Source organism: Drosophila busckii, chromosome 2R, assembly GCF_011750605.1.
Source record: "Drosophila busckii strain San Diego stock center, stock number 13000-0081.31 chromosome 2R, ASM1175060v1, whole genome shotgun sequence".
NCBI lineage: Eukaryota > Metazoa > Arthropoda > Insecta > Diptera > Drosophilidae > Drosophila > Drosophila busckii.
The window spans coordinates 21,773,751-21,799,938 of NC_046605.1; the positions used below are offsets into that span (position 1 = coordinate 21,773,751).

The 26,188-nt window shown below is 44.3% G+C and overlaps 3 protein-coding genes across 4 annotated transcripts; 1 reads left to right on the forward strand and 2 right to left on the reverse strand.

Moving 5' to 3' along the window:
- Positions 1-3,626: 3,626 nt before the first annotated feature.
- On the reverse strand, positions 3,627-5,017 carry LOC108594719. Its single transcript, XM_033295041.1, has 2 exons — positions 4,208-5,017; positions 3,627-4,139 (listed from the first exon to the last, which is right to left on the reverse strand). Exons 1-2 carry the CDS (start codon positions 5,015-5,017, stop codon positions 3,627-3,629), a joined length of 1,323 nt encoding a protein of 440 aa, XP_033150932.1.
- Positions 5,018-6,395: 1,378 nt separating this feature from the next.
- On the reverse strand, positions 6,396-10,661 carry LOC117134684. 2 transcript variants are annotated; one of them, XR_004458794.1, is made up of 3 exons: positions 10,343-10,661; positions 7,556-7,809; positions 6,396-6,484 (listed from the first exon to the last, which is right to left on the reverse strand). XR_004458794.1 is itself a non-coding variant. In XM_033293171.1 (2 exons), exons 1-2 carry the CDS (start codon positions 10,577-10,579, stop codon positions 7,738-7,740), a joined length of 309 nt encoding a protein of 102 aa, XP_033149062.1. In that variant the 5' UTR covers positions 10,580-10,661; the 3' UTR covers positions 7,002-7,737. The 2 variants fall into 2 exon arrangements, 1 of the variants encoding a protein (XP_033149062.1); XM_033293171.1 differs by lacking the exon at positions 6,396-6,484 and having other exon boundaries at positions 7,002-7,809.
- A 3,920-nt stretch (positions 10,662-14,581) lies between these two features.
- Positions 14,582-15,268, forward strand: LOC117134706 (glyoxylate reductase/hydroxypyruvate reductase; the record flags this gene model as incomplete). Its single annotated transcript, XM_033293218.1, is given in 1 exon segment — positions 14,582-15,268. A coding segment is annotated over 1 exon segment (687 nt), but the record flags the coding sequence as incomplete, so codon positions are not given.
- Between the last annotated feature and the right edge of the window lie 10,920 nt (positions 15,269-26,188).

Consider the following 26,188-nt stretch of genomic DNA (forward strand, 5'->3'; position numbering starts at 1 on the left):
TTTTTATTTTATTTATTTACTTTAATTCAACTGATGAACGTCGTGGCGTAAATAGAAAGATTCACATAATGTATGTTAAATTATTTAAAAACTATTTAAATTTATTTTTGTTTTTAGATAGTGATAACTTATACGCTCTGCAGGGTTTGGGAGAAACCCAAAACCCATCAAGGTCTGAGGTTAGTGTAGTTTATAGTTAAAAAAGTTAAATAATCTTTTGTATGTGTTAATATCTATTAGTTAATAAAATAGATAGGTTTGTAATTATCATCGAGGCCTCTTTTGTGTACAGAGTAAGTTTGGGTGTAATCAGCCAGAGTCATCGAAGGGATTTGCGGGAATAAATATTGTACAAACGTTAGTGTAACGAACAAAATTTCGAGTATGACTAGCAGATTGATATTAAGTTGATCATCACGTGATGAGGAGTCAATTTCCCCTTTAACTAATTCAATCATAAACATGACGGTTGTTACAATTACGAACGTTATTTATTTCATTAAGTAAAAAAAAGATCAAGTATGCTATTTACAATCATGGAGGTCTAGTAGGACAACATAAATTATCACGCTGACCAAGATACTCTGATCTATTCAAGATATCCGTACACATAAATAATCCCTATCAGGAGCATAGAGGATATTATTGTATATTGGATAATTGTTCATTATAATGAAACATCGATAGAGGTGGAATAAGAGATGTTATATAGAGGAATTGACACACAGTCACTCCTAATGCAATGAACTCATATTAGATAAGCACAATTATTCCGATTAAAATCGGCTTCAACTCGCAATTAATAGCCACCACACGTGAAGCGGTCAATTATAAGTGGTATATTTATTTGTGAAAATTTATGAACTAGAAATTCAGGCTTTAACCAGGTTTCAGTGAAGGCAAGACTAGTATTTCTTATGATTATATTGTCTTGCCTTTCTTTATTTCTCAGATAGTTTAGTAATTTAGACCTTATCCTCTAACATTTGATTGCTAAAAACAACCCAAGCTAAGTAATTTTTCTGATATCATGAGCAGGAACATGACGGCAAAAAGTATAACTTTAGCGAAAGAGGTATTATTATTTATTGGTTTGGAGTAGTGCGCTGCGACCTATATGGTTATTGTGCCCTCCATTGGTAGATGAGCTTCAAGTTCCTAATCCAGCCCTATTTTGTGCAGAGCCAAAATTTGTCACTCGGTTTCAGAACTTCTATTTGTCTTGGTGTGTTAGTGTTAATCTTCTCTGCAGGGCAGGACATCCTCCAGTGGTCTCTGGGTTTCGCTCTGTAGGTAGAATAGTCTACACGAGGCACGTCCCAATTTTTAGACTATGGTAGGTTGCTGCGTCATTTGCAATAGTCCGTTAGGAAGCTGTAACTATCTAAGCGAGTTTTTGCTCATATTTGACACTCGACGGTACGTTTCGGTGTCATAGCGCCAGTAGTAACTTTTACTCACCGATCGCTGGTTATCGCGATCTCGTATGTATCCTTTTGGGAATGAAACTATTGTGGTTGTTGGCATGGGTTTATTTCGCCCAGCTTTTACACCTTCCACGCTTAGTTTTAGTTCCCAGCATGACCCTTTCACAAGGTGTTCATATTTCCTTGCAGACAAATGGTGATGTAGTCGCATAGGCATTGGCCTTCAAAATCGTTTGTCTGAAAAAGAGTTTCAAGGAGCTCTAACTAACTATGCTCCACAGAGTGGGTCGCAATGAACACACCTTGCGCTCCCTGTCGTTGGGCTCTGCGTTAGGTACACTGTCATATAGCTCTCTGGAGTCTAGTAGCTCTAGCCACTCACTAGTCCTTTCTCTTTTCTTTTGGTCATGCGTCTCTGACTACTCGTTATGCGCCGTGTTATCCCCTCTATAGTCATGAAGGCGGCCGTAAGCAATTTCTTAGCTCTGACCTTTGGAGGCTCGTGAGCTCTACTAGCGCTGATAGTCGATCTGTTCTGTAGCATGGTTGACTCTTATGATAAAGGACGTATCTACAAGTAAGTAGCCTACTCGTAGTTGTCATACCCTCTCTCTCAAGGGTTATTGAGTAGAAAGAGGTGCTACACTTTCGGCCGAACAGGTTTTGGGTGGAAAGTGGTCTTTATTGTCCACCTTTTAGGAAGTAATCTGGCTCTCTCCAGGCATAGGTATAATGCCTTCAAGTGCGATGCACTACCCCTATATTTTACGGCAATAGCGCCCAGTCGTTTTCTGTAGAGTATCGGTGGAATATCGTTACGCCCGGAGTTGCTATGGCATGGAATGTTGCCAACTGCACTGCTTCTGTGACTCTCTCTTACCTATTTCTGGGCTACTTTCCGTTTGGCTTCTGGCTTGCAGTCCATTTGGTTCCCCCTCTATTTGTGTGTACGTCTCTCTCAGCACTCTGCTCATGGGGAAATGTGTTAGGAGTAGAAGTCTAGCCTTCTCTTCCTCATTCTCCGTGAAAGTGCCGTCTGATTTCTTTAGGCAGAGTTCTTGAATGCCTCTTACGCTTGAAATCGCTTTGAACACCCTCGCTGCTGGTGGTGTCTTTTCTATGTTGGTGCAGAACTTGCGAAAGTGGGCTCGCTTGCTCTTCCTTATTTCTTTATTGTAAACTGTAAGCTTGGTAGTATAATGGACCCAGCTGCTCTCATTTTTCTTTGCTGTATTAAACAGTTTTCTAACTTCTTTTCTCAGCTTCTCTAGTTCCTGACTCCACCAAGGGTTGTCCTTTCTTGAGGTCACTGCCCTCTCTGGACAACTCTCATGGTATGCGTCTACTAATATCTCATTTAAATCATTTGTTAGATTTTCTAACTCTCTGTTTGAGCCCACTCTAGAGTTGACTCTAAGTCTCTTCAAGTTTAGATCGAAAGTTTAGATCGAGAATTTCCTGAAACGCCAGCCAATCAGTTCTTCTCGGGTTTCTAATCTTATTATTGAAGGCTAGGCCCTCCTTAATGTCGAATAGAATTATTCTATGGTCCGACATTGACGGCTCTTGGGATACTCTCCAGTTCTGAATAAGCCCGGAGAGTCCCCTGTTGCCTATCGTTAGGTCCAGGACCTCTGCTCTGCTCTTGGTGACGAACGTCGGTTCAGACCCGACGTTTAAGACGCTTAGATCTGTTTCTAGACAATAATTGAGAAGGTACTCACCCCTGCTATTGTCGTCTGTGCTGCCCCACGTTTTGCTGTGTGCGTTTGCATCACACCCCAGCAAAAGTGGCAGGTTTCTTCTCTTGCAGTGGTCCACCAGTGCTTTCACCTCAGGTGGTGGTGCCTCCGCATCTTCTCCCGGCCCGGGAAGTAGGCTGATGCTACTACCAGTTTCCTCGGGCTCGACCCGACAGTGATCTGCACTGCTACCAGGTCTTTACTGAGGAATTGGGAGAGACATAAGAACTTTATGTTTTTACTTATCAAGATGCATGCTCTTGATTTAGTCTCACGACAGTCTGCTATTACCTGCACATTCTTGTCGTTCAGACCGCAGATTCTTCCTCTGACGGTCCACGGCTCTTGGACGAGCACCAGCCCCAGACCCAGCCTGGTAGTCAACCTCGCTATGACAGCCGAGGCTGCCTTCGCGTGGTGCAGGTTGACTTGTGCCACGCTGGTGCTCTCCATTTTATTAAAGGACTGGCTCCTCCTCCGACAGCTCTAGACTGTCGTCCAGGCTGTCTGGGACGAGCGTCTGCTCGTCTTCGGATTTGCCGTCCTCCGACTCTCCCACCTGTAGCCCTTCCAGGTCTAGGCCTCCCAGTGATGCGCTGTCAACCTCAGCCTCGAGTTCAGCTAATGCCTCCCTCTCGGCCGTGTTGACTGCATCGGGGACAGCCACTTCGGTGCTAGGCCCGGCTGTGGGTGTCGCTGTCGCTGCTGCGCCCTTTTTCTTGTGCAGCCGACATGGGAGCTGGCCAAAACGGTAGCTCAAGAGCATACCGTTTTGCTGGAGCAACAGTAGAGCAGGCTGCTCTACACCCAGGGTCACCAGCTTTCCCCCACTTGTGTCGGTGCATTTGAGCACCGTCCAGGTGTCCGGGAGAAGGTCAGAGTTCTGCCTCTTCAACAGGTCCACGGACGTTTGCTCCTCTTCGCCTGATGACCGCGGTAAGTGAGCTGAGACTACCTCTAGTTCCTGAAGCTGCTCCCCCAATACAGGTTTTGAGCTGCCACTCCTTCTACCGCAGTCAACTTGGGTACGACGGATACCAGCCAGTCCCTGGTATTGTCGTCCCGGCATTCAACTATTATCAGACCAGGCCTGAATCTGATGTTGTTGAAATTGAGGCTGGTACTCCACCCTTTCCTCAACTCCCTGATCAACATCGTCTCTACGCTGGTCAATTCTTCCTTGGCCAGCAGTCTACTTGGGTAGTCAGTGGCCGTGATGCCCACCTTTACTGATTTGGTGGCACTGGCGTAAGACACCCGCGGTCTCTTCATGCTCTGGGACGGTGCTTGCCCGACCTCTGCATGACTCTCGCCCCTACCCTTGGGCTTTTTGGGGACTGCCTTGGGGTTTTCTTGTGGCGACGTTTGGTGCAGCTGACGCTTGCGCCCACCCGTTTCCTCCCCCCCCGCCTTGGCCACTGGTTGCACATTTTTACATTTGTGCTCTCCGGCTTTGCGTCGGGCCTCCTCCGGCTTTAGGCCCCGCTCGAGATACCTTAGGTACCATCTGTTGCCGGCTCCGCTAAGTCCTTGCCTCAGCGGATCGTCCATGCCACCTGGCTCCCCCGGTCTCGGCAGAGTTAAGCCCTTCGACGCAGCTCTCGGTCTAGTGGTGCTGGCCCGCTGACCTGAAGCTCGTGCGTTGCTATGCATCGCACTCCCGCCCGGCCCTAACGTCGTCCGTGTGGTAGTTGTACCACCAACCACTTGGGGTGTGAAAACCCCTGCCTCCCGTGGAGTGCTGTGCCTAGGGGGCGAGCCCCGCTTGGGCGTGGCACTGTTGGGTGGAGGGTAATTGCCCCTGCGCGGTTGGAGGTTACCACCCTGGTCCAGAGCCTCCTCTTCCATCCGCTCTGCTAGCTGTGTTGCGGTTAATTCCCGCCTTGAAAAATTATTTTTAGAATTGGACATATAGATCCCACGAGTGTAGGGGAAAGGAGGTCCGCCGTGCCATAGCCCCCATTGACACGGTAAGGCCTACACACTCATCGAGGCGGCCAGGTATCGATGAGGCTCCGTAATAATACAGTCAGTTAACCCCGACTGCAAACTAGCCAATGAGCACGGGTCGCGTGACACTCTGGTTTGGGGCTGGTTAGTTGTATTTATATGAGAACCACCCCATAGCGTTTTATGCTTCCCCGCCAAGCGTAACCTCTAGCCATGATACGGGCATGGAGTCACCTGGTCACTAGTCCCAGATGGCTCCATACGCCGCGTCTCAGCTAGACACTGCAATGCCAAGTCGAGCAAGTGACACTAGATCACCCGGTAACAACCGGGACAATGCAGTGTCCATTGCCCAGCCGGCACCCTCGTGGAGATCAGCTAGAGGATTTTCGCCAGCCTTTGCGAAAGGGTAAATAAGTAACAAAAATTTTAACAGGTTGTTTTGAGGAGGGCATTAATTTATGCCACCTGAGTCTAATTGAATCAAAAGTGTCGTGATTTTATATGTAAAAATGTTTGATTTTAATTTGTTGTTGGGTTTCGTTTACACAGTGCACAATTGTTTAGTTTTTAATTATGTATTTGTTAATTGTTTTAAAGATGATTTAACAATGTTTTTTGTAATGCACAAGCGACGACAAATTTGCGGACCGAAAGCGAGATAACGAAAAGTGCGAATGACAAAAATAAGAACAAGTGCGTGCACCTGTGTGCTTAGCGAGTACGAAAAAGAATAATACAAAGATAAGCAAAGCAAGAAGAACAAAAGCAATGATCAATAATTTGGCGGGTGGAATTTACGTTAAGTTTGAATTTGAATGTGCATATAATTTACTTAAACTAAAAATGAATTTAACTTGAATTTAATATTATTGAAACTAAAAGTGATTAAGCGTAATTATAATTGCTGGCTCTGCTCCCGACATGCTCCCCCCGCTGGAAGAGGCACGCTGACAGATGATGTGGTCTCAAGGGGCAGAACAGCCAATTTGCTGACAGCTCGCTTAGTGACACCAGTAGCCGTACGAATTACTGCCACTCGAGAGACGCCGTCTTTTCCAGGTATGGTGCTCTCAACTCTGCCCATGCGCCATTGCAGAGGAGGAAGGTTTTCGTCTTTTAGCACCACGATGTTATTGGGTAGAAGACTCGGCTTAGACGATCGCCACTTGCCACGTTCTTGAAGCAGCGATAGATAGGAAGTGCTCCATTTTCGCCAGAATGTCTGCTGCATCTGACAGACTCGTTGCCATCGGCTCAGACGGCTGATGTCGAGGTGAGTTATGTCTGGCTCCTCGATAGCGGCAAAGGAGGCACCAATTAAAAAGTGGCCAGGAGTGAGGATGTCCAAGTCGTCAGGGCTCTCTGAAAGAGGACAAATTGGACGTGAGTTCAACATGGCTGAGATTTCGCAAACTAAAGTTCGAAGTTCGTTAAATGTTAGCAGAGATTTGCCAACCACACGAATGAAGTGGAATTTGGCAGATTTAACGGCGGCCTCCCATAGTCCACCAAAGTGCGGGGAACGGGGAGGTATGAATTGCCAGTTTATGCCAAGCGAGACGAAGCAGTCGCGTAGTGCGAAATTTTGCGGGTCGGAGAGAAACAGTTCCGCCAACTCCTTCAGCTCATTTTTCGCACCGACAAAATTGGTTGCATTGTCCGACCAAATTGTATGCGGCTTGCCTCTGGTACTGATGAAGCGCCTCAAAGATGCGATGAACGACATGGCAGATAAGTCCTCTACCAACTCCAAATGTGAGGCCTTCGTGGCGAAGCAAACGAAAATTGCTATGTAGCATTTCGTTGGAGGACGATTTCTGACTTCTGATTTAGAATAAAATGGGCCGCAGAAGTCGATACCAGTCGTTTTGAAAGGGCGACATGGTTGCACTCGACTTGCTGGCAGCGGAGCCATAATGGTCTCGAGAATCGTAGGCTTCAGGCGAAAACATCTAATGCATTTGTTGACTGTGGCTGCAACCGTTTTTCGGCCTCCAATTGGCCAAAACCTTTGTCGCAGGGCAGCTAACAGGCTTTGAGGTCCAGCGTGCAGGAACTTGGCATGAAAATGCGCAATGATTGCGCGAGTGACTGGATGGTCCTTTGGCAGCAGCAATGGATGTCTCGCGTCGTAGTCCAGGATCGAGTTTTGAAGACGACCTCCAACGCGAATCAGGCCTGAACCGTCCAGGATAGGGTGCAGCGAGAACAGCTTGCTTTTGGATTTGACCTCCTTCTTTGCTCTCAGCGCCCGGAGTTCGTCCGAAAACCAGGTTTCCTGGATCGACCTGAGAAGCAGATGCGTGCCGTCTATGATGTCGTCCACCGTGAGGGGTCCTCTGCGACGTTCCTGGTTGCGGCTTTTTAAGCGTGAGAAGCGGTGTATGTATCCAAAAACTCTCTGCAGCCTGCCAAATGAGTTTTGGAACTTACAGGCGTAGGAGATGTCTGGATTCTCAGACAGAATGAAGACGCTTCGGCGACGTTCAGGCAAGTCTGTCAACGAAGGCACAAGAGCAGGCCAGGAGAAGGGGTCCAATTTCAAGAATGGCGACCCTTCACGCCATAATTTTGATTCCAGTAGCTCGAGTGGTGTGCATCCTCTTGACAATATGTCAGCCGGATTGACATCGGTTGGTACGTGGTGCCATTTCATATCCTTGGTGCGATCCTGAATTTGAGCAATCCTGTTGGATACGAAAATGTTGAATTCTGAAGGAGGCTGACGAATCCAAGCTAAAACAATGGTCGAATCGGACCAACAATGATAAGAGCAATGAGATGATATGGTTTGTGCGATATTTCCGACTAGTTCTGACAGTAGAAGTGCTGCGCATAGCTCCAATTTGGGTACCGTAAGAGTTTTTAAAGGCGAGACTCTTGACTTTGAGCACAGCAAGTGCGTTGAAACGATGCCATGCGACTCTGACCGCACGTAAACATAAGCTCAATATGCAGCGAGACTTGCATCTCAAAATGCATGGATTTCGAGCAATGCGTTAGACTGGATCACAAAACGAGGAAATTTGAGGTGACTGACGGCCGAAATTTGGCTAACATGGTCCAACCAAAGAGTGTGCAATGATTGCGGTAGAGCTTCATCCCAGTCAAGTTTTTTGTTGTCCTCATCGCTGCCGGTTGTGTAAGCAAATAGTAAATAAAACTTGCGAGGAGCTATCAGTCCGAGCGGATCATAGAATTTGGCCACAGTTGACAAAATTTACCTCTTTGTGGCAGCAACCTGATGCGAGTTTTCCACGAAGCTGAACAACAGGTTATCCGATTTTGTGTCCCAATACAGTCCTAGCGTCTTCATGACATCAGTTCCATCGTGAAAGCAGAGCGTTTTTTCGCGATCAGCCTCTGACTCTCCCTCTAATGCCGCTGACTCATTTGAGCACCATTTTCGGATGGGGAAGTGGCCTCTTTCCAATAAAGATTTGACTTGTTGACGGATCTGAATCACATCCTCGATGGAATCGCCTCCCGAGATCAGATCGTCGACATAAAAATCTCTGCGAACTATTTTCGAAGCCAAGGGAAAGTTGTCCTCCTCATCATATGACAGCTGCTGCATGGCACGAATTGCTAAAAATGCAGCAGGCTTGGTACCATAAGTAACAGTGTCGAGAGTGTAAACTTTGATGTCTTCATTTGGGTTGTCTCGCCAAAGGATGGATTGCAGGTGCTGATCTGGGTGCGTGACACGAACGCAACGATACATTTTACAAATGTCCCCACACAATGCAACCTTGAAAAATCGAAATCTGAGTAGCGTGTTGAAGATTTTTGGCTGAATTGAGGGCCCTGTGAATAGCAAATCATTCAAAGAGTATCCAGATGTTGACTTTGCCGAACCATCGAAGACAACCCGAAGTTTTGTTGTTGAACTATCGAGCTTTTGGACACAGTGATGAGGCAAATAAAACTGCGGAAGCGAATGCTGACGAGATGACTGTGACATGTGTCCTAGATCGAGGTACTCCTTTATAAACGCCATGTATTGGGATTTTAGCGTTGAATTTTTCGATAATTTGGACTCTAAGGACTTGAATCGACGGACAGCACGGTCATACGAATCTCCAAGCATTTCGAAGCTAGTCTTAGCAGGGAGATGCACTGAATATTGGCCAGATTTGAGACGAGAAAAAGTCCTTACGAAAAGCTGCTCACACAAGGCATCCTCATCAGTTTGCACGACAGGAGAGCCGCAATAGTTATTGCGGAACTGTCGATTTCCCAGAATTTCCTGATAATGTCGTAGAACGAATCCGGCTGTGGTTGGGCGATGGAATCTGAGGATAAGGCAGGCAATACGGAGTGATTGGCGCTTTGCAACGAGATGCCTCCAGAAACGACCCAGCCAAATCTGGTTTTCTGCAAGGTAGGCAAGTGTTCGGCCAATTGTATCTGCCCTACACAGAGCAATTCAAAGAAGAGACCAGCTCCGATGAGCAGGTCAATTCGCTGGCTCTTGTAGAAGAGCGGATCAGCGAGAGCGATGTTTTTAGGAATGTTCCAGCCAGCGGAGTCGACATCGAAATGGGGCTGTTGACCAGTTATCGTAGGCATCATGGCTGCAGAAATCGAAGTGCGATAGTCGCTGTTTCTGGATTGCACTACGATGCTGACAGATTTGTCAGACGAGTGAGACGAGGAACCTATCCCTGAGATGGAGCTACTTGAATGATGAGGTGTGAGCTGAAGCTGACTGACGAATCGAGAGGTTATAATGTTAATCTGAGCGCAGGAATCCAACAGTGCTCTACATGGCACGAGTACGCCAGAACGACTTTTAACAAAAACAATGGCAGTGGCAAGCAGCACATAATCGGCTTGCCTGTCCGTCAGAGCTTCCGGTGAGGCGGTGGGAGAGGCAATAGACAAGAGAGCAGTCGAGTTGTGAGAACTTGGAGCGGGAATTGTATGTGAGGATGATGGTGCGGTAGCTTGATCAATATGCAGCAGAGAATTATGTCTTAATTGGCAAGGCCTGCAATGGCCTGACTTGCATTGCTGCACTCCGTGGCCTTTGCGCAAGCAATTTAAACAAAGGTGTAGTCTCTTGGCCTCTTTATAACGCAATATGGGGGTGAGGTTAAGGAATTGCGAGCATTTTGAAATTAAATGGTCCTTTGCATTGCATAATGAACATATTGACGTATTAGAAGATGCGATGAGAGCTGTGCGGATGGGTTTGTTAGCATACGATTTTCCCACCTGCTTGCCCGGTGCTTGGGTTACCATGGCATATTCCAAATTTTCCAGCATACGGCATCTTTTTTCCATGAAGGCTGCCATATCCGTCCACTTCAGCAGCTTGCTCGATTGCAATCCTTCCTCCCATTTCTCCTGCGCATTTTGATCCAGCTTCGAGGTGACCAAGTGAATTAACAAGCCATCCAAAATCTCCTGCGTGGTTGCCATCGAATTAAGAGAGCGTAAATGCGAATTCATTTGATCGCTGAGCTGCCGCAAACTGACTGCAGAGCCTCTCTCCACACATGAAAGCCCAAACAGAGACCGAATATGTGCCTGAAAATGCAAGAGTTTGTTATCAAATCTCGAAATTAGCAAGTCGATGGCTTTGTCATAGCTGTCCTCAGTAAGCTCCAGCGCTGCGCCGTCTAAGCAGGAACGAAGATGCTGGAACTTCTCCAGCTTACATACGCCATCCATGTTGCCAACTACGGTCATGAACGTGCCGTAAAATCCAGGCCAGTCAACATAGGCGCCACTAAATTTTGGCAACTTGAGCTCAGGCAGTCTGGAAGTATGCGCAAAACTCCTGGATGAACTTCGTTCACTATTGAAGGTTGATATTGGCGTGGAGTTTATCACCGACACTCTGCGCAACTTGGCGAGTTCCCGAGAAATTTTTGAATCCACTTCGCAACACAATTGATGGAAGTTGGATCGCGTATCGGTGGCCAATTCGAGCAAATTTAACTTCTCCACCATTGTCTGAGCAGTGTCCAAATTGGTTTGCATCTTTTCCACTAATCTCGCACGCGCTTGGAAGTCTGCTTCATGAAAATTGGCCACACCATCGGAATTTAGAAAACCGTTCAAAGCTGATTTAACAATGTTTTTTGTAATGCACAAGCGACGACAAATTTGCGGACCGAAAGCGAGATAACGAAAAGTGCGAATGACAAAAATAAGAACAAGTGCGTGCACCTGTGTGCTTAGCGAGTACGAAAAAGCCACTAATACAAAGATAAGCAAAGCAAGAAGAACAGAAGCAATGATCAATAATTTGGCGGGTGGAATTTACGTTAAGTTTGAATTTGAATGTGCATATAATTTACTTAAACTAAAAATGAATTTAACTTGAATTTAATATTATTGAAACTAAAAGTGATTAAGCGTAATTATAATTGCTGGCTCTGCTCCCGACACAGGTAATGTAATATTTTGGTCATTGCCGAGAGCAGGAGGGGTGTTTTTTTGGAGAGTTGACGCATTTAGTTTGAGAGCAATTGTCAGGCGAATGGTGTGGTAATGCGCAATTAACACAGCGCGGTTCGTTTTCGCAGTGCTTGGCTGTGTGGCCTAGCAGCTGGAAAGATTTACACATCATTGAGCTTAATATATCCTTTTACCGATTACCAAGCTATATCGATTTTGCTGGGAAGGTGGTATAGATCAAAAGTGACCAGACTCACTCCAGATAGTCTGGTGCCGTTGTCCGTGTTTTTGGTGAACTTGAAAATGTCGCACTTTTTGGGAGCGCAGTTCTTCAATGATTTCCTCGTTGGGGATATCGGCGAGGTATGGTGCGTAAATAGTGCCTTTTACCTGGTTTAGCGTATCATGGATTCTTCATTATATGTCGAAAATGCCCGGTAATGTAGGTGAGCTGATAAACTTTTCAGCTTCTCTTTGATTTTTTACTAGAATCAGCAGATTGCCATCACGCAAGGTAGAGATGGTAGTTATGTCTTTTGATATATGGCGCAGTGCGTTGTAAACAGCAATGTAGGAAAAGTCGGTAATTTTTTCTCGTTGTTTTTGGATGAGATTACAATATATTTTGGGTTTTCGAGCGTTATTGTTGGAAGCTCTGGGAAAGTCCCTGATTGCTCCTCAGGGTGGAGGGCATGTTAAGTTGTAATACTAAGGTCCAAAAAGTGTTCAATGTGAAGTCACCTTATGACATACCGACTCAACCTAACCTAACCTTGTATTGAACTTCTATCCATAGCATAACCGAATTGGACAAAACGTTCCGCAACTCTTATAAGCTTTAAAATAAAAGTTGCGACGTAAAAAATGTTCTCAGTTTTGATTCAAAAAATAATAGATTATACTTACTTCAATTCGAAATTAAATAGAATGGCAACAAGCCTAAAGCAATATACAGGAACCCTCGAAATACCGATTGGGAGAAGTACAGAATAAAAATTAAAAGAAGTCTAGCAGAGTGCCCAAAAATTGCCTCAGTTAGCTGCCTGGAGAGGACGGTGGAGACTCTAGGGAGTAAAATACTGGAAGCATACAAGTCCACATGCAGACCATCTAGGCAAAAGCGAAATGGAAGTCCACCATGGTGGACACCACAAGTAAAGAACAATCGCAAAGAAGTCCAGGAGCTCTTCAATCTCGCCAAACAGGCAGACGAAGAGAGAGTATGGAACGAATACAAATCAAGAGTACGACAGTTCAAAAAAGAAGTAAGGAACGCTAAAAGAAACTGCTGGAGAAACTTCTGTGCAAACATAGAGAAGGCAGCAAGGCTCAGAAAGCTTCTATCGAAGCAACCGGCGATCAAATTCCAACTCAAAACAAGTGACGGCAGATGGACGGAGGGCAGTGAGGGGGCGTTAAATGCCTTACTTGCAGCTCACTTTCCGGGCTGTACAGAAGTACCAGAGAAGAATGAAACACTCGACGCAATGGTGAGAAAAACAGTTCCTGGAGAACTAACTGATCCCACCAAAATCCGATGGGAAATCGATTCATTTTCGAGTTATAAGTCCCCAGGTATGGATTGAATAATCCCAGCCATGTTGAAGACGGTCAAAGACGATGTAACGCCATGGCTAAAAGCCATATTTTACGCATGTCTGCGGTTTGGTCATGTACCTGTCAACTGGAGGACAGCTCGAGTTATATTTCTGCCAAAAGCAGGCAAATGTAACCACGGGCAACCGAAGGACTTCAGGCCAATTAGCCTCACCTTGTTCATGCTGAAAACACTCGAGAAACACATTGAGATTCACATTAAGAATTCGGAGAGGTACAAACTTTACCCAAACCAACACGCGTACACCAAAGGGAAATCAGTGGAAACGGCGCTGCACTCAGTGGTCAGTACCATTGAGAAAGCACTGTACCACAAGGATTATGCGATGAGGGCGTTTATAGACATATCTGGTGCATTCAAAAATGTAGCCACAGAAGCAATAATGAGAGGCTTAGAGGCCAACTGGGAAAATCCAGCGGTGAACTCGTAGATCAAAAACCTACTATGGAACATGGCGGTGGACGAAAAAATAAACAACTTTGACTGACAAGCACCCAATATAACTGCCTAAGCGGTATACATAGGTATAATTATCACGGAAAAATGTCCATCGACCATCAGCTCGGTCATGGAAGGAGCACTAAAAGACGTGCTAAGGTGGGCCAAAAGAGCTGACCTTGACATCAATGCAAACAAATCTGAACTGGTTCTTTTCACAAAGAAGTATAAGGATCCCAGATGGATTCCGCCAAAAATAAAAGACATACAACTAATACCGTGCAAACAGGTAAAATACCCAGGAGTAATATTGGACTCAAAACTCACATGAAAGTCTAATGTAGAGGACAGGGTGAAAAAGGCTACTACACTCTACACATCACAAAGGATTTTAAGTAGCACATGGGGCTTATCAACATCTCTGTAGTGAGGCCGATTCTGCTCCATGGCATACTAGTCTGGTGGGAAGCCACCAAAAAGTCAACATTCCTAAAAACAATGGAGAAAGTACAGCGGCCGGCATTAGTCTGCACAACGGGGGCGCTAAGAACAACTCCAATGAAAGCGCTAGAAACAATCCTTGGTATCCTCCCTCTGAATATCCAAGCCCGCCTAACATCAAAAAAGGCAGCACAACGCCTAAGTGCGACGGGTAACATATGAATACAGCCTTTCGGGCACAGCTCTATCGGCAATCCCTACTATTCTGGGACCTAACGACTAGTGCTATGGTCTCAACCAATGTGCAACCAACGTTTATACAGACGGCTCCAAGATTGTATCAGGTATTGGAGCAGGAGTCTACTGTGCGAGGCCGGAATTGAGGATCTCGTATTAACTACCTGATTACTGCCGCATATTTCAGGCAGAAATATTTGCTATAAGGAAAGCCGCAGAAACGATCCAACAACAGCTACTGACAACACGAGGTATAATAAACTTCTTTGTAGACAGTCAAGCTGATATCAAATCACTCCAAGCAGCACACAAGTATGTCCGTTGGACATGAGCATATTGACCTAGGGGAATGTAAGGAACGTGGCATACGGATCGGCTACACGCCAGACACTTAAACCGATGCAACGGCAGAGCTAACTTTGGCTTTGCTGTTGACAACCTGCCGACGACTATTTGAAGCAAACAAACAGGTGTACAACAGCGGCTGGTAATCATGGTCACCGATGTGGATGTTTGGACAGGGATTAAAAAATTGTAATGTTTAAAAAATTGTAATGTTGGTCTCTTTGGTTTCGGTAAAAAAAGAGATAGCGGCGCGTATAAAGTCTTTCAAACCAGCGCAGATAACTTACACAACCCGGACGGAGCGAGCAAAAGAGGCTGCACTTGTTAATGCCTGCAGGGTCGATTTTGACCAAATATTGAGTTCTTCGGATTTTATTATAGTCTGCTGCGCCTTGACTTCTGAAACGAAGAAGATCTTTAATGCAGCTGCATTTGAGAAAATGAAGCCAAACTGCATTTTTATCAGCAGATCTCGTGGTGGTGTAGTTGATCAAACAGAGCTTTTCAACGCGCTTCATTCTAAGAAAATTTTAGCTGCTGGCTTGGATGTCACTACTCCAGAGCCATTACCACAGGATCATCCGTTGCTAAAGTTAAAAAATGTTGTAATGTTACCGCATATTGATAGCGCAGATATTGAAACGCGTAAAGAAATGTCAAAATGGAATAAAAAAATCAAACTTAATTTTTTTAACATATGAATAAATTTTGAGAATTAAAACTAGCTCCTATATTTTGATGATTAGACTTATAAAATATTTGATTGATGTCATAAATTTATTTATTGCTAGAATTAATACTTCTTGGAGCCACAGAAATATCAGAATACATTAAAATTAAAACATTATACATTCAAATTCAAAAAATAAAAAATGTGTTGGGCTTAAAGGATTTTTTTTAAAAATGTTTTGGTTCAACCACTATTAGAATAACTTTTTGTTGGATATCTTTCCCAAATTATGTCAATTACAAGATATATACTAAATTTGGCAATATTTTAAATACACCTACTACTTAAAAACCATTATTTAGTTAAGTAACTTAAAGTAAATTGCTTTGGAAAGCAGTCAAAAAGCATTCTTTAATAATTCAAGCATATATCAATGTGTTCCACCCTCCTTGCATTTTATACATCTTAACTCGTACTCAAATGATTAGAAAAATTAAATTGCTTTATCCAAACCACATTGTTCGGATACCAAGAAAACGTTGAATTAGTCTAAAATTGAATTTGCGGAGAGTTTTACTCAAATCTTATTGTATGCGGTGAGTAAAAATAAAACAAGGGTTGATGACGTAGACAAACACAACTTCTACTTTTAGAACTTCTATTATAAATCAAAGTAAACTGAAAGCTCAGTGAAAGCATACGTTTAAATAAAAATAGAAGTTCTCTCTGCTCAGAGAGAGCTCACCGTTCTAACCAGACGTGTTCTCAAATCAAATAAAATTTTCCCAAAAAACCAAAAAATATATATATATATATAGAAACAGTAAATAATTTCGGAACAAAATTCTTTTTCAGAAATCTTTTTTACTACAAACTCAGATATTTCCTTTCAGAGCGCCTTTCAGGTTACATACTTCCGGCCTCGGCTATGCCGCTGGCTGGCCTAAGATTAAAGTCATGTAATATCCCTAAGATGAAGGCGAAGACAGCATGCGATACAGTGGCACCATATGCCAAAAGTAAACCTCAATTAACAAGTAATTGGGCAGCGACTTCGACTTGCACTACCACTACAACTACTGTTAGTAGTGCCAAACGTACTCGGTGGCTACTAGTGCAAGCCATCTACCAAGATCTGCAACGGTAATGTCGACATCTGGAGTCAAATGCTCAACGCAAAGTGCTACGAGCGCATTAAGCTCTGCTGTCAATTTACTTCCGCTTAAAGATTGCTCTTTTCAAGCTCCGATAATGTCGCTTCGCAAGAAGCAAAATAAATCTGACAAGGCAACAAAAACAATAAAAAAGCCGAAGCTATCTAACAATATTACTAAAGGGCGTTTATCGGCCACAACATCAACGGCAGGACTTCAAAATAACCGCTTTGCAGCCTTAGCTGAAGAAGTAGATGCTGTTATGGAGTTGGATGAGCAGTACCAGCAAGATCAGCAAAATCAAGAGATGGCCAAACAGCAAAATGAGACTGTTAATGAAAGACAAAAGGGACTAACACCCAAGCCTCCTGCAATTTGCGTGCCGCAAGTAAGCAAAATTGATGAACTTGAACATGCCTTAAACACAGTGATCAAGCCAGAAGAATATGAATTCCGCACGTCAAAGTTTGGGGTCACGCGGATTTACACCAAAAATCCAAATGCGTTCCGTGCGGTGGTGAAAACGCTGACAAGCCTCAATTGTGAATTCTGGCATCACCAGTTAAAAGAAAATAAGCCGTACAGAGTTGTAGTGAAAGATATTCACTCTAACGTGCCCAAACAATTAATTGAAAATGCCTTCACCGAGAAGGGATTCAATGTGCTGAACATTTATTGCCCACGCAAACAAAACTGGCGGAGTACACCAAATGAACAGGGCGAAGAAGATCAAACGAGGCAGAATTTGTTCTTCGTTAACATTCAGAGTACCTCAAATGCTGCAGAGGCTCTAAAAATAAATCAAATTGGCAGGCACAGGGTGACGGTGGTGAAAGCTTCAATCAATAAGGAACTTGTGCAATGCTTCAGGTGCCAAGATTTCGGGCACACGCGAAACTACTGTTTAAAAAAGCCAGTCTGTGGTTAGATGCTCAGGCGAACATGACACTGGGTCCCTTCTATGCACACTAAGTCCGAGCGACAAGTGCGTATGTGTCCACTGTGGAGAGGATCATATCTCCAGCTATAAAGGCTGCAAAGTCCGAATTGAGCTTACCAAGAAACTCAAACCTGAAGCTAGATTGCCTAGGGACGGATTGCCAAGTAGCAACAAAAAGAATAATATAGCTCGACAAAATACAACTGGGCAATTCATATCAAATGCTGCAGTCAAAAACGGTTTCTCCTATGCAGAGATGGCAAGGCAAGCGGAAGTTAGAAATGGCGATATCCCGAAACGATACAATTGGCCCAAGGCAAACGATGCCGGGGAAGAACCAAGCTCAAATGATAAATTCCAACGGTTGGAAAAGGCGATCGTAGATTTGAACATAAGAATGGATATGATGTTCAAACTAATGCAAGATGCAATGGATTCTAACAGAACCTTCTGTGATCTGATTTGCAAGCTTATATCGAAATGATTGGTCCGAAATTAAATATCGGATTATGGAACGCGCGAGGATTAAAGAATCACAATGAAGAACTCAGACTTTTCCTTACCGCACGAAAAATTGATATAATGCTTGTAACAGAAACGCATATGCGTCCTGACCAAAAAGTATACTTACCGGGATTTGAACATTACCATGCCAATCACCCCAGCGGTACGTCAAAATGCGGTGCCGCAATTATTATAAAATCATGCCTAGCACACGATCCGGTCGAGCCTATAGCAACAACTAATATACAAGCTGCAATCGTTAACGTAGCAACGAGTGCGGGACGCATAAAGATTGCCTCCCTATACCTCCCACCAGCCATATCGTGGACAAAGGCGGATTTCGAGCTCTTACTTTCTTCATTGGGCAACAAATTTATAGCTGGAGGAGACTTCAATGCCAAACACCCCTGGTGGGGTAACGTAAGGAGCTGTAGTCGGGGCAGAAGCCTACAAGAGGCCATCATAAGTGGAGCATGTCAAATCCTGGCTACTGGCGAGCCAACTTTTTATTCCGACAACACACAGACTAATCCCTCGGCGTTGGACTTCTATCTAGTCAATGGTATCGCTCACAACAATATTACCATCAAACCGCTCTACGAACTCTCATCTGACCACCTGCCGCTCGTTGCTACACTAAACCAATCAGCGCATCGTAAACCAAAGAGGCAATCTATACTCGCGCCTGGCTCTTGTTTGGAAACTTTTCAAGCAGAATTGGAGCGAAGAGTAAATCTAAACATGGAACTAAACAGCCCAGCTGACGTTGATGATGCCATCGACATATTCATGCGCAACATCACGGCAGCTGCATCCCTCGCCGCACCCAAAAGGCCACCATGTAAAGGCTCCAATGCACATTTACCGCCAAATATTTTAGCATTGTTGCGAATGAAAAGGAAGGTGAGAAAAGAATACGCCAGAACGGGTGATGCTCGGGTTCACCAGATCTACAAAAGATTGTCGAATCGCGTGAAGAAAGCGCTGACAAAGTTTAAACAGGATAAAATTGAAGATATACTGGAGAAAGCTGGCCCAGATGCTTCAACAAACCACACACTTTGGAAGCTGACAAACCGGTTCAAAAGACAAGTCTACAGGAAGTCCCCAATTAGAAATCCTGATGGTAGTTGGTGCTATTCTAGCCAGGATAAAGCCGAGATTTTTGCAGACAGCTTAGAGGAGAGATTTAAGCCTTTCAACTCAACCACTGAGGTGATACGTCGAGCAGTTAAACTACAGCTAGAAATGCCGTTCCAGATGGATTTGCCAGCAAAACCTGTCACTTTGCAGGAAGTACAGCTACTGGTGAAAAAACTTCAACCGAAGAAGTCACCTGGACACGACAGCTTAGACAACAGGACTCTAAAGCTGCTTCCCACAAGAGCGCTGTTATTTATTGTCTTGCTGCTAAATACAACACTAAAAGTCTGTTACTTTCCTAGCATTTGGAAGAAGGCACTCATCACCATGATTCCGAAGACGGGGAATCTACATACTGAGGTGGATGGATATCGACCAATTAGTCTTCTCCCGGCGCTGGGGAAGATGGCTGAAAGGGTGATACTGAGCCGGATGCTGCAGATTGAAGCGGTAGTGAACAAAATTCCAAAGTGGCAGTTCGGCTTCAGGAAAAGTCATGGAACGCCAGAACAACTTCACCGTGTAGTTAACTTTGCACAGGAAGCAATGGAGAACAAAATGTATGCCGTGGCGGTATTCATGGACATAAGGCAAGCCTTGTCTGGCATGATGGTTTGCTCTTTAAGCTTCGAACAATGCTTACCCCACAGCTGTTCCAGCTAGTAAGCAGCTTTCTTCTAGACAGGTCCTTCAGTGTGGTTGTAGACGGAGTGCAATCCTCCGAGCGCGCAATCAGCGCAGGTGTCCCGCAAGGGAGCGTATTGGGCCCCACTTTATATACGCTATTCACGTCAGACATGCCCACCGAAATTGCCGCAACGGGTTTGGATGAGGTCGACGTGCTGATAGCGACATATGCTGACGACACGGCAGTGCTGACTAGAAGTACTAGCATTGTGGAAAGCACAGAAGCCCTTCAACAATATGTCCAATGTTTCGAATTGTGGGCACAAAAATGGAACATTGGCATAAACAGCAGCAAGTGTGCAAACGTCACGTTCGCCACAAGGCCGATGGATTGCGGGAACATCAGCCTGCAAGGATCAATTTTAGACCACAAGACGCATCACAAGTACCTGGGAATGATACTGGACAGGAGGCTAACCTTCAGACGTCATACCACCATAATACAGAAAGCGGTCATGGCCAAAGCAGGGAAGATGTCGTGGCTACTGACTGCGGGGAAGTTATCGCTTCGTAACAAAGTAATGATTTACAAAGTTGTACTCAGCCCAATTTGGAAATACGCGCTACAAGTTTACGGTATTGCTGCGAAAGCCAACTTAAACAAAATAAGAGTGGCTCAGTCGAAAACCGTCCTAGAAAAAGAAGACTCCGTAGGCAGTACCCAGTGAATCTGCCTACTAGATTTATTTCCTAGGCACCTAGATATTAACTTAGATAGATAGATATATATAGATAAGCTAGCATTTAAAAATTCTTAATAATTTACAATCACAAGTGATTTCCTTTTTTTCTTTATGTAATATATAATTAGGTTAAGCTTTCACTTAGATCGTAGTATACTGGTTTAATAAATATGTACAAATTTAAAAAAAAAAAAAAAAAAAAAAAAAAAAAAAATAGTAAAAAAATAATAAGTAAATACAATTTATTTTATTCTAAAATAATTTTTCAAAGTTAACTCTGTTTTGGTTGTGTACAAAATTTTGTTTTGTCAAGATTGAAATCGATGCACAACTTTTTTGTTGTATTGACCAAATCAATATTGCAAAACTAACTTATTTGGTACTGAGAGCACTGAGAACAAGAGCTTTATATAGGTTAGGTTAGGTTATGTCGGTAGGTCACCTAAGGTGACCTCACATAGATCAACATTGGTCCTTAATGTTGCCAGAATTTCTTTACTATGGAAAAGCTTTTAGATTTCAGTCAGTACTTGTGGTATGTTACTATTTTTGGCAAATCTCAGCAGCGATTCGGGATTTAGCCTTGCTGCTGCCGGGCACTTTCACAGTAAGTGTTCAAGAGTTTCCGTAACCCCCTGTTCATTTGCATTTTCTACAGCCCAGTTTTTTCGCATGGGATGTCGATAGGCAGTGTCCTGTTAATAGTCCTACCAAAAGTCTGCACTCCTTCCTATGAAGTTATATTATGAATTTGGGTAGTTTTTCACTCGTTGAGTGGCTCATTGTTCTTGCCGTTTTGCAGTCGGTCATGTTCTTCCACTTCCCTTCTGCTTCGGTTATTGCTTTTGTCTCCATATCGCTGTATATAGATCTGTGGAATATATTCTTCAATATTGTTGCGTTTCGTTCCTTCTTTTGCTAGGGCATCCACTATATAAATACAAAGGTGCAAAATTAATCTATCGCACCCTTGCACGCCAGGACATTTCACGCCTGCCAAATCACTGCAGCCACCACACATCTGCTCCTGGCTGATCTCCGCCTGGAATATGCTGCAGTAGTCTGGTAGTTTGTGTGAGAGTTTTAGCTCCGCCTGTGCGCAGTAGACTTCCACTCCGACACCCGATTCCATCTTAAAACCGTCTTTGTATACGTTGGTTTTACTCGGGTCTAGCCCTATGGCACCAGTCGTCCGGTCCCAGCATAGTAGAGGCACTTTTAAAATTATTTCGGGGAGTTATGTAGTCTGTTGCATATCCCAACCCATTACCGATTGAGCTATATCCAAAGAGCTGAATTTTTACATTGCCCGTTGCACTAGGTGTTGCGCAGCCTTGCTTGACGTTAGGCGGGCTTGGATGTCTAGGGAGAGGACACCTGTGATGGTTTCTAATGCCTGACGCCTGCAGACTAGTGCCTGCCGTTGTAGTAGTAGTATAGGTCTTACTGAGATGTAGATCCAGTATGTCAGTCGGGGTGATAGGCCTCATGTGCTACCCAGTTATCTTGGGTGCCTTTCGTGTTAAAATTCTTTATAAGTTACTCCACCACCATGTTCCATAATAGCAGCGACAGGACACCCCCTTGCGGGGTTCCCCTGTGCGCTTCTTTGGTCATGATCGCCGGACCCCATTCAGCTGAAACTCTTTTTGATCCACGAGTTCACCACTGAATCTTCAGAGTTGGCTTCTAGGCCTCTTATAAGTGCTTCCATCGATACATTGCTGAATGCACCTGATATGTCTAGGAATGCACCCATTGAATAATCCGTGTGTTCTTGTGCTTTCTCGATAGTACTTACTACCGAGTGAAGCGCTGTCTCCACTAATTTGCTTTTGGTGTATGCATGCTAGTTAGGACTAATATTGAATTTGACAGAGTTCTTTATATGAATCTCCAGGAGTTTTTCTAGCGTTTTAAGTCGGAATTAGGTTAGACTAATTGGCCTAAAAACCTTTGGATGCCCATGATTACATTTGCCCGCTTTAGGCAGAAATATAACACGGGCAGTCCTCCAGCTGACAGACACTTAGTACAACCTCAAACATGCGTCGAATATAGCCTGTAGCCATGGTGTGACATTCTCTTTGACCGTCCTAAGCATGGCTGGACTGATCCCATCCAGTCCCGGGGACTTATAACTCGAGAATGAGTCAATGTCCCATTGGATTCTGACGGGATCTGTTAGGTCTGTGGGAATTGTTCCTCTCGTTGCCACCATATGGGTATCAATATTGTGTTGTGTATCTGTGCAGCCTGGAAAGAGTGCGGTGAGTAAGGCATTTAGTGCCTCCTGGCTGCTCTCTGTCCATCTGTCATCCTCTGTTTTCAGTTGGCATTGAATTGCCGGCTGCTTAGAAGTTTCTTAGCCTTGTGTCTCTGAGACATTCTCTGAGACATTCGCACTGAAGGTTTTTCAACAGTTTCTTTTGTCGCTTTTTTCATCAGCTTTGAACTGCCGTAGTCACGTCTTGTATTCATTTCATACTATCACTTCATCCGCTTGTTTAAAAAGATTGAAGAGATCGTGGACTTCCTTGCGGGAGTCTTTTACTGCTGGTGTCCACCATGTTGGCTTACCCTCTCGTCTTTGTGCCGATGGTCTGCAGGTTACCTTATATGCCTTCAGAATGTTGTTCCCTAGATTCTCCACCACTTTCTCTAGGTCACCTAATGAGGCAATTTTTGGATAGCTCGCTAGACTTTTCTTAACCTTTTCTTTGTATTTTACCCAGTCGGTATTCCCAGGGGTTTCTGTACACTGTCTTTGACCTGTAGCCGTTATACTGAGCGTTAAATTGTATATATTTATGGTCTGAAAAGGAGTGTCTTTGTAGGACTCATCTCTTCCTGAACTAATCGTAATGTCTAGGACGTTGGACGAGGCTGAGTACAGTACTGTAATTAGACATTAGATAAGCATAGATGCCTTTCCTTACCAGAATGGACGCTCTAATTCTGCTTACCGGTGTCGAGCAGTTGCTGAATTTAAGGCCAGAAACCTTGTTGCCCGACGCTATCCAAGGCTCCTGGACGAAGGCTACATCGGCGGGCCCTTCCTCTAGGGTTAAAAGGAGCTCCGCCGACGCCAGCTTGCTCTTATGAAGGTTGAGCTGGATTACCTTCAGCATTATCGGGTAATTCCAGCTCCTATGCGACCTCTATAACTGTATTGTCAGCATCACCTTCTTCGTCGTCATCTTGCATATCGAGATTGTCGATGGCCTGGACCGTTAATCCGAAATCTCGTTCCACCTCTTCTTTTTTGAGCGTATTTGTATTGCAATCGTCCGGGTGCCCTTCTTGAGGCGCAGGTATACGCTGCCTACGCCCCACGCCATCTTCCTAAATCTTTTGTACAGCAAATCCTCCGCCTCCTTTCCGATTTGAATAATTACGGACTACCCCTCGCTCTGTGGTTTGGCGGCATGTAGGATTTTCCAATCTTCAGTGAGCACGTCAGGATTTTGCCATTTTAGGAACTTCATCGTCACCGTCGACATGGCCCTAGGGAAGAGTACCTTCGCCTTTGGTACGGACGGAATCTGTGTTCTATCCACTACCTCCATCTTGGTACCCTCCCATGAGGTCCGCATCTTCTTCACTGCCTCTGTGACCCACTTTAGGGTGTGGTCATCTTTGCAGCTTAGTATTTTTACACCACCGGACCACCACGCCCCATCAAAGGATGTAGGCGCAGCACTTGCTTGCTCCACGGTAGCCAACAGAGCGTCCAGAAGACTCGCCTCGGTCTGTTGCCGACATCTTTCTCTACGGGTCGCTTTTGTCGATGAGGATCACGACTAATTGCCGTTTAGCAATCTCACTGGCAGTTGCATTCCTGGAGCGTTTCTTGTGAACCGGGATTTTTTTGTATTTGCCTGACGGCGCACCCATCTTCTCCGATTCCGTTGGACGCTGGCGTTTGCCATTAGTCGCGGCTAGTTGCCACGGCTTCTCTGTAAAGTAACTGCCACTTTATTTGATTTTGGATTCAGCCTAGGCCAGATGGTTCCTCTTCTTAGGGGTGAGGTAGCCTCTTTACTTGAGTCGGTCCCTAATCTTGATAGCCGCCCTGTATTTAGACTTGGCCTTATTGGCCTCTTTTGACCTCACAGGCCTGTCCTTTTTAGCGGTGCCAGTACCTGATTGGTCGTTGCAGCCCACGTCTGTATCGACAGCGGTACTGCGTTCCAGTTTGTTGGCAGTAGCTTTGCAACTAACATGACCTGCTCCCGCCATACTAGATGTGTGGCCGCCGGCGACACACAGAGGGGATTTCCCCCCGTGCCGGCCGGTGGTAGCAGCCACTGCTTACACCGATATTTGGGCTGACATCCCAGCCCTTACTTCAACTTTACGCTTTTCCTTTGTGATTATTTGGTTTCCGGGAATCACCCATAACGTTTTAGGCCTACCGCCAGGCACCCCCAACCATGGACTAGTTACAGTGCCTCCAAAGTACCCGAGGGCGATCAGCGTACGATATCGCTAAACCTAGACACCGCAGTGCCCGGGTGCATCGCGCAAGTTGCCCAGCCGGCACCCTGGGGGATGGTTCAGTTGGAGGGCTTTCTCCAGCCAGAGTTTTATATATATATATGTATATATGATATATTTTTTAAAGAAAAATCGATAGATTTTAGTTCAAGTAGATTGTGAAATCTTAACAACGGTAAATCACAGTGAAATTAAAGAGATTTGATTTCAAAGAGCGGATTCTTTTCTTCGATTGATGACAGAGTGCGCGCGAGAATAGAAGAAAAGCAATGAGCAACGCGAAAAAATGGCAGAGTGAGAGCATTGCGAGAAGCCAAATACATTGGTCTCTTTTACTTATTAATGTAAGGTACTTTCTGTTAAAAAAAAACAAAGGTCCATCTGCTTAACTGCAAAAGGATAGTTCAAAAATGTATATAATTATGTACGAAAAATTTTTTTTTACTGAAGTAGTGGTTGGAGAAGAGTTGAACAAAATTTTAAAAAAAATTAATAATAACATTGAAGTTAGCTCTCAATATATTTCAATTATATGTATTATATTATTTAAGGTATTAAATTAAAAACGATAATTAAAGCACAGAATGCAATAAACTAAGTGCCCTCTCGCTCTATCGATTGAAGCGAATTTATATGCAAAAAATTTAATTTTGTTCTTGCCAAAAGCAATTAGATTGCATGTCAGCCCTGTTATGGTATCAGCCTTTTCAGTTTTTGCTCTTTTGCATGTGTATCAAAGATCGGCAAGAGTATATACACCCTTAAAAACACAATGTGAACTACCATTGTGGCACTACCACACACAAAAGAAATTGTGGGTGATACCACACGACAATTGCTTGTGTGTGACTTAGCAATTTTTCTTAAACACAGCAATGAACTCAAGAAAGGTCATACAATTTTGTTTTGTATTTCGCTACCTGCTGTCGTATCGGCATCGCTGTCAGTGCAGACAGAGCGATACAGCAATCGATATTATTTCTCGCTTATGCTTCCAACCGATCGCATTCATGCATGTTCCTTTGCTTATGTCTTTTATGTGGCTGAAGCCCACTAGACCTTTTCTTATGTGTTTAGTGTCTGCCTTGTGTCCGCGTAAGAACTCGCGCTTGCTTTTCTAGGGCGCTACTATTGTGCTTGAAAAATGCCACTCTAACCGCTCTCTGGTGTAAATAGCAAATCACAATTATTTGATATAAAAATATTCAAATATTCCGTAGATAAATAGCTGAAAAAAAATAATATAAAGTAACATTTTCTTAAGGAGATAATTTACTGTAGCTGATTACCAAAGA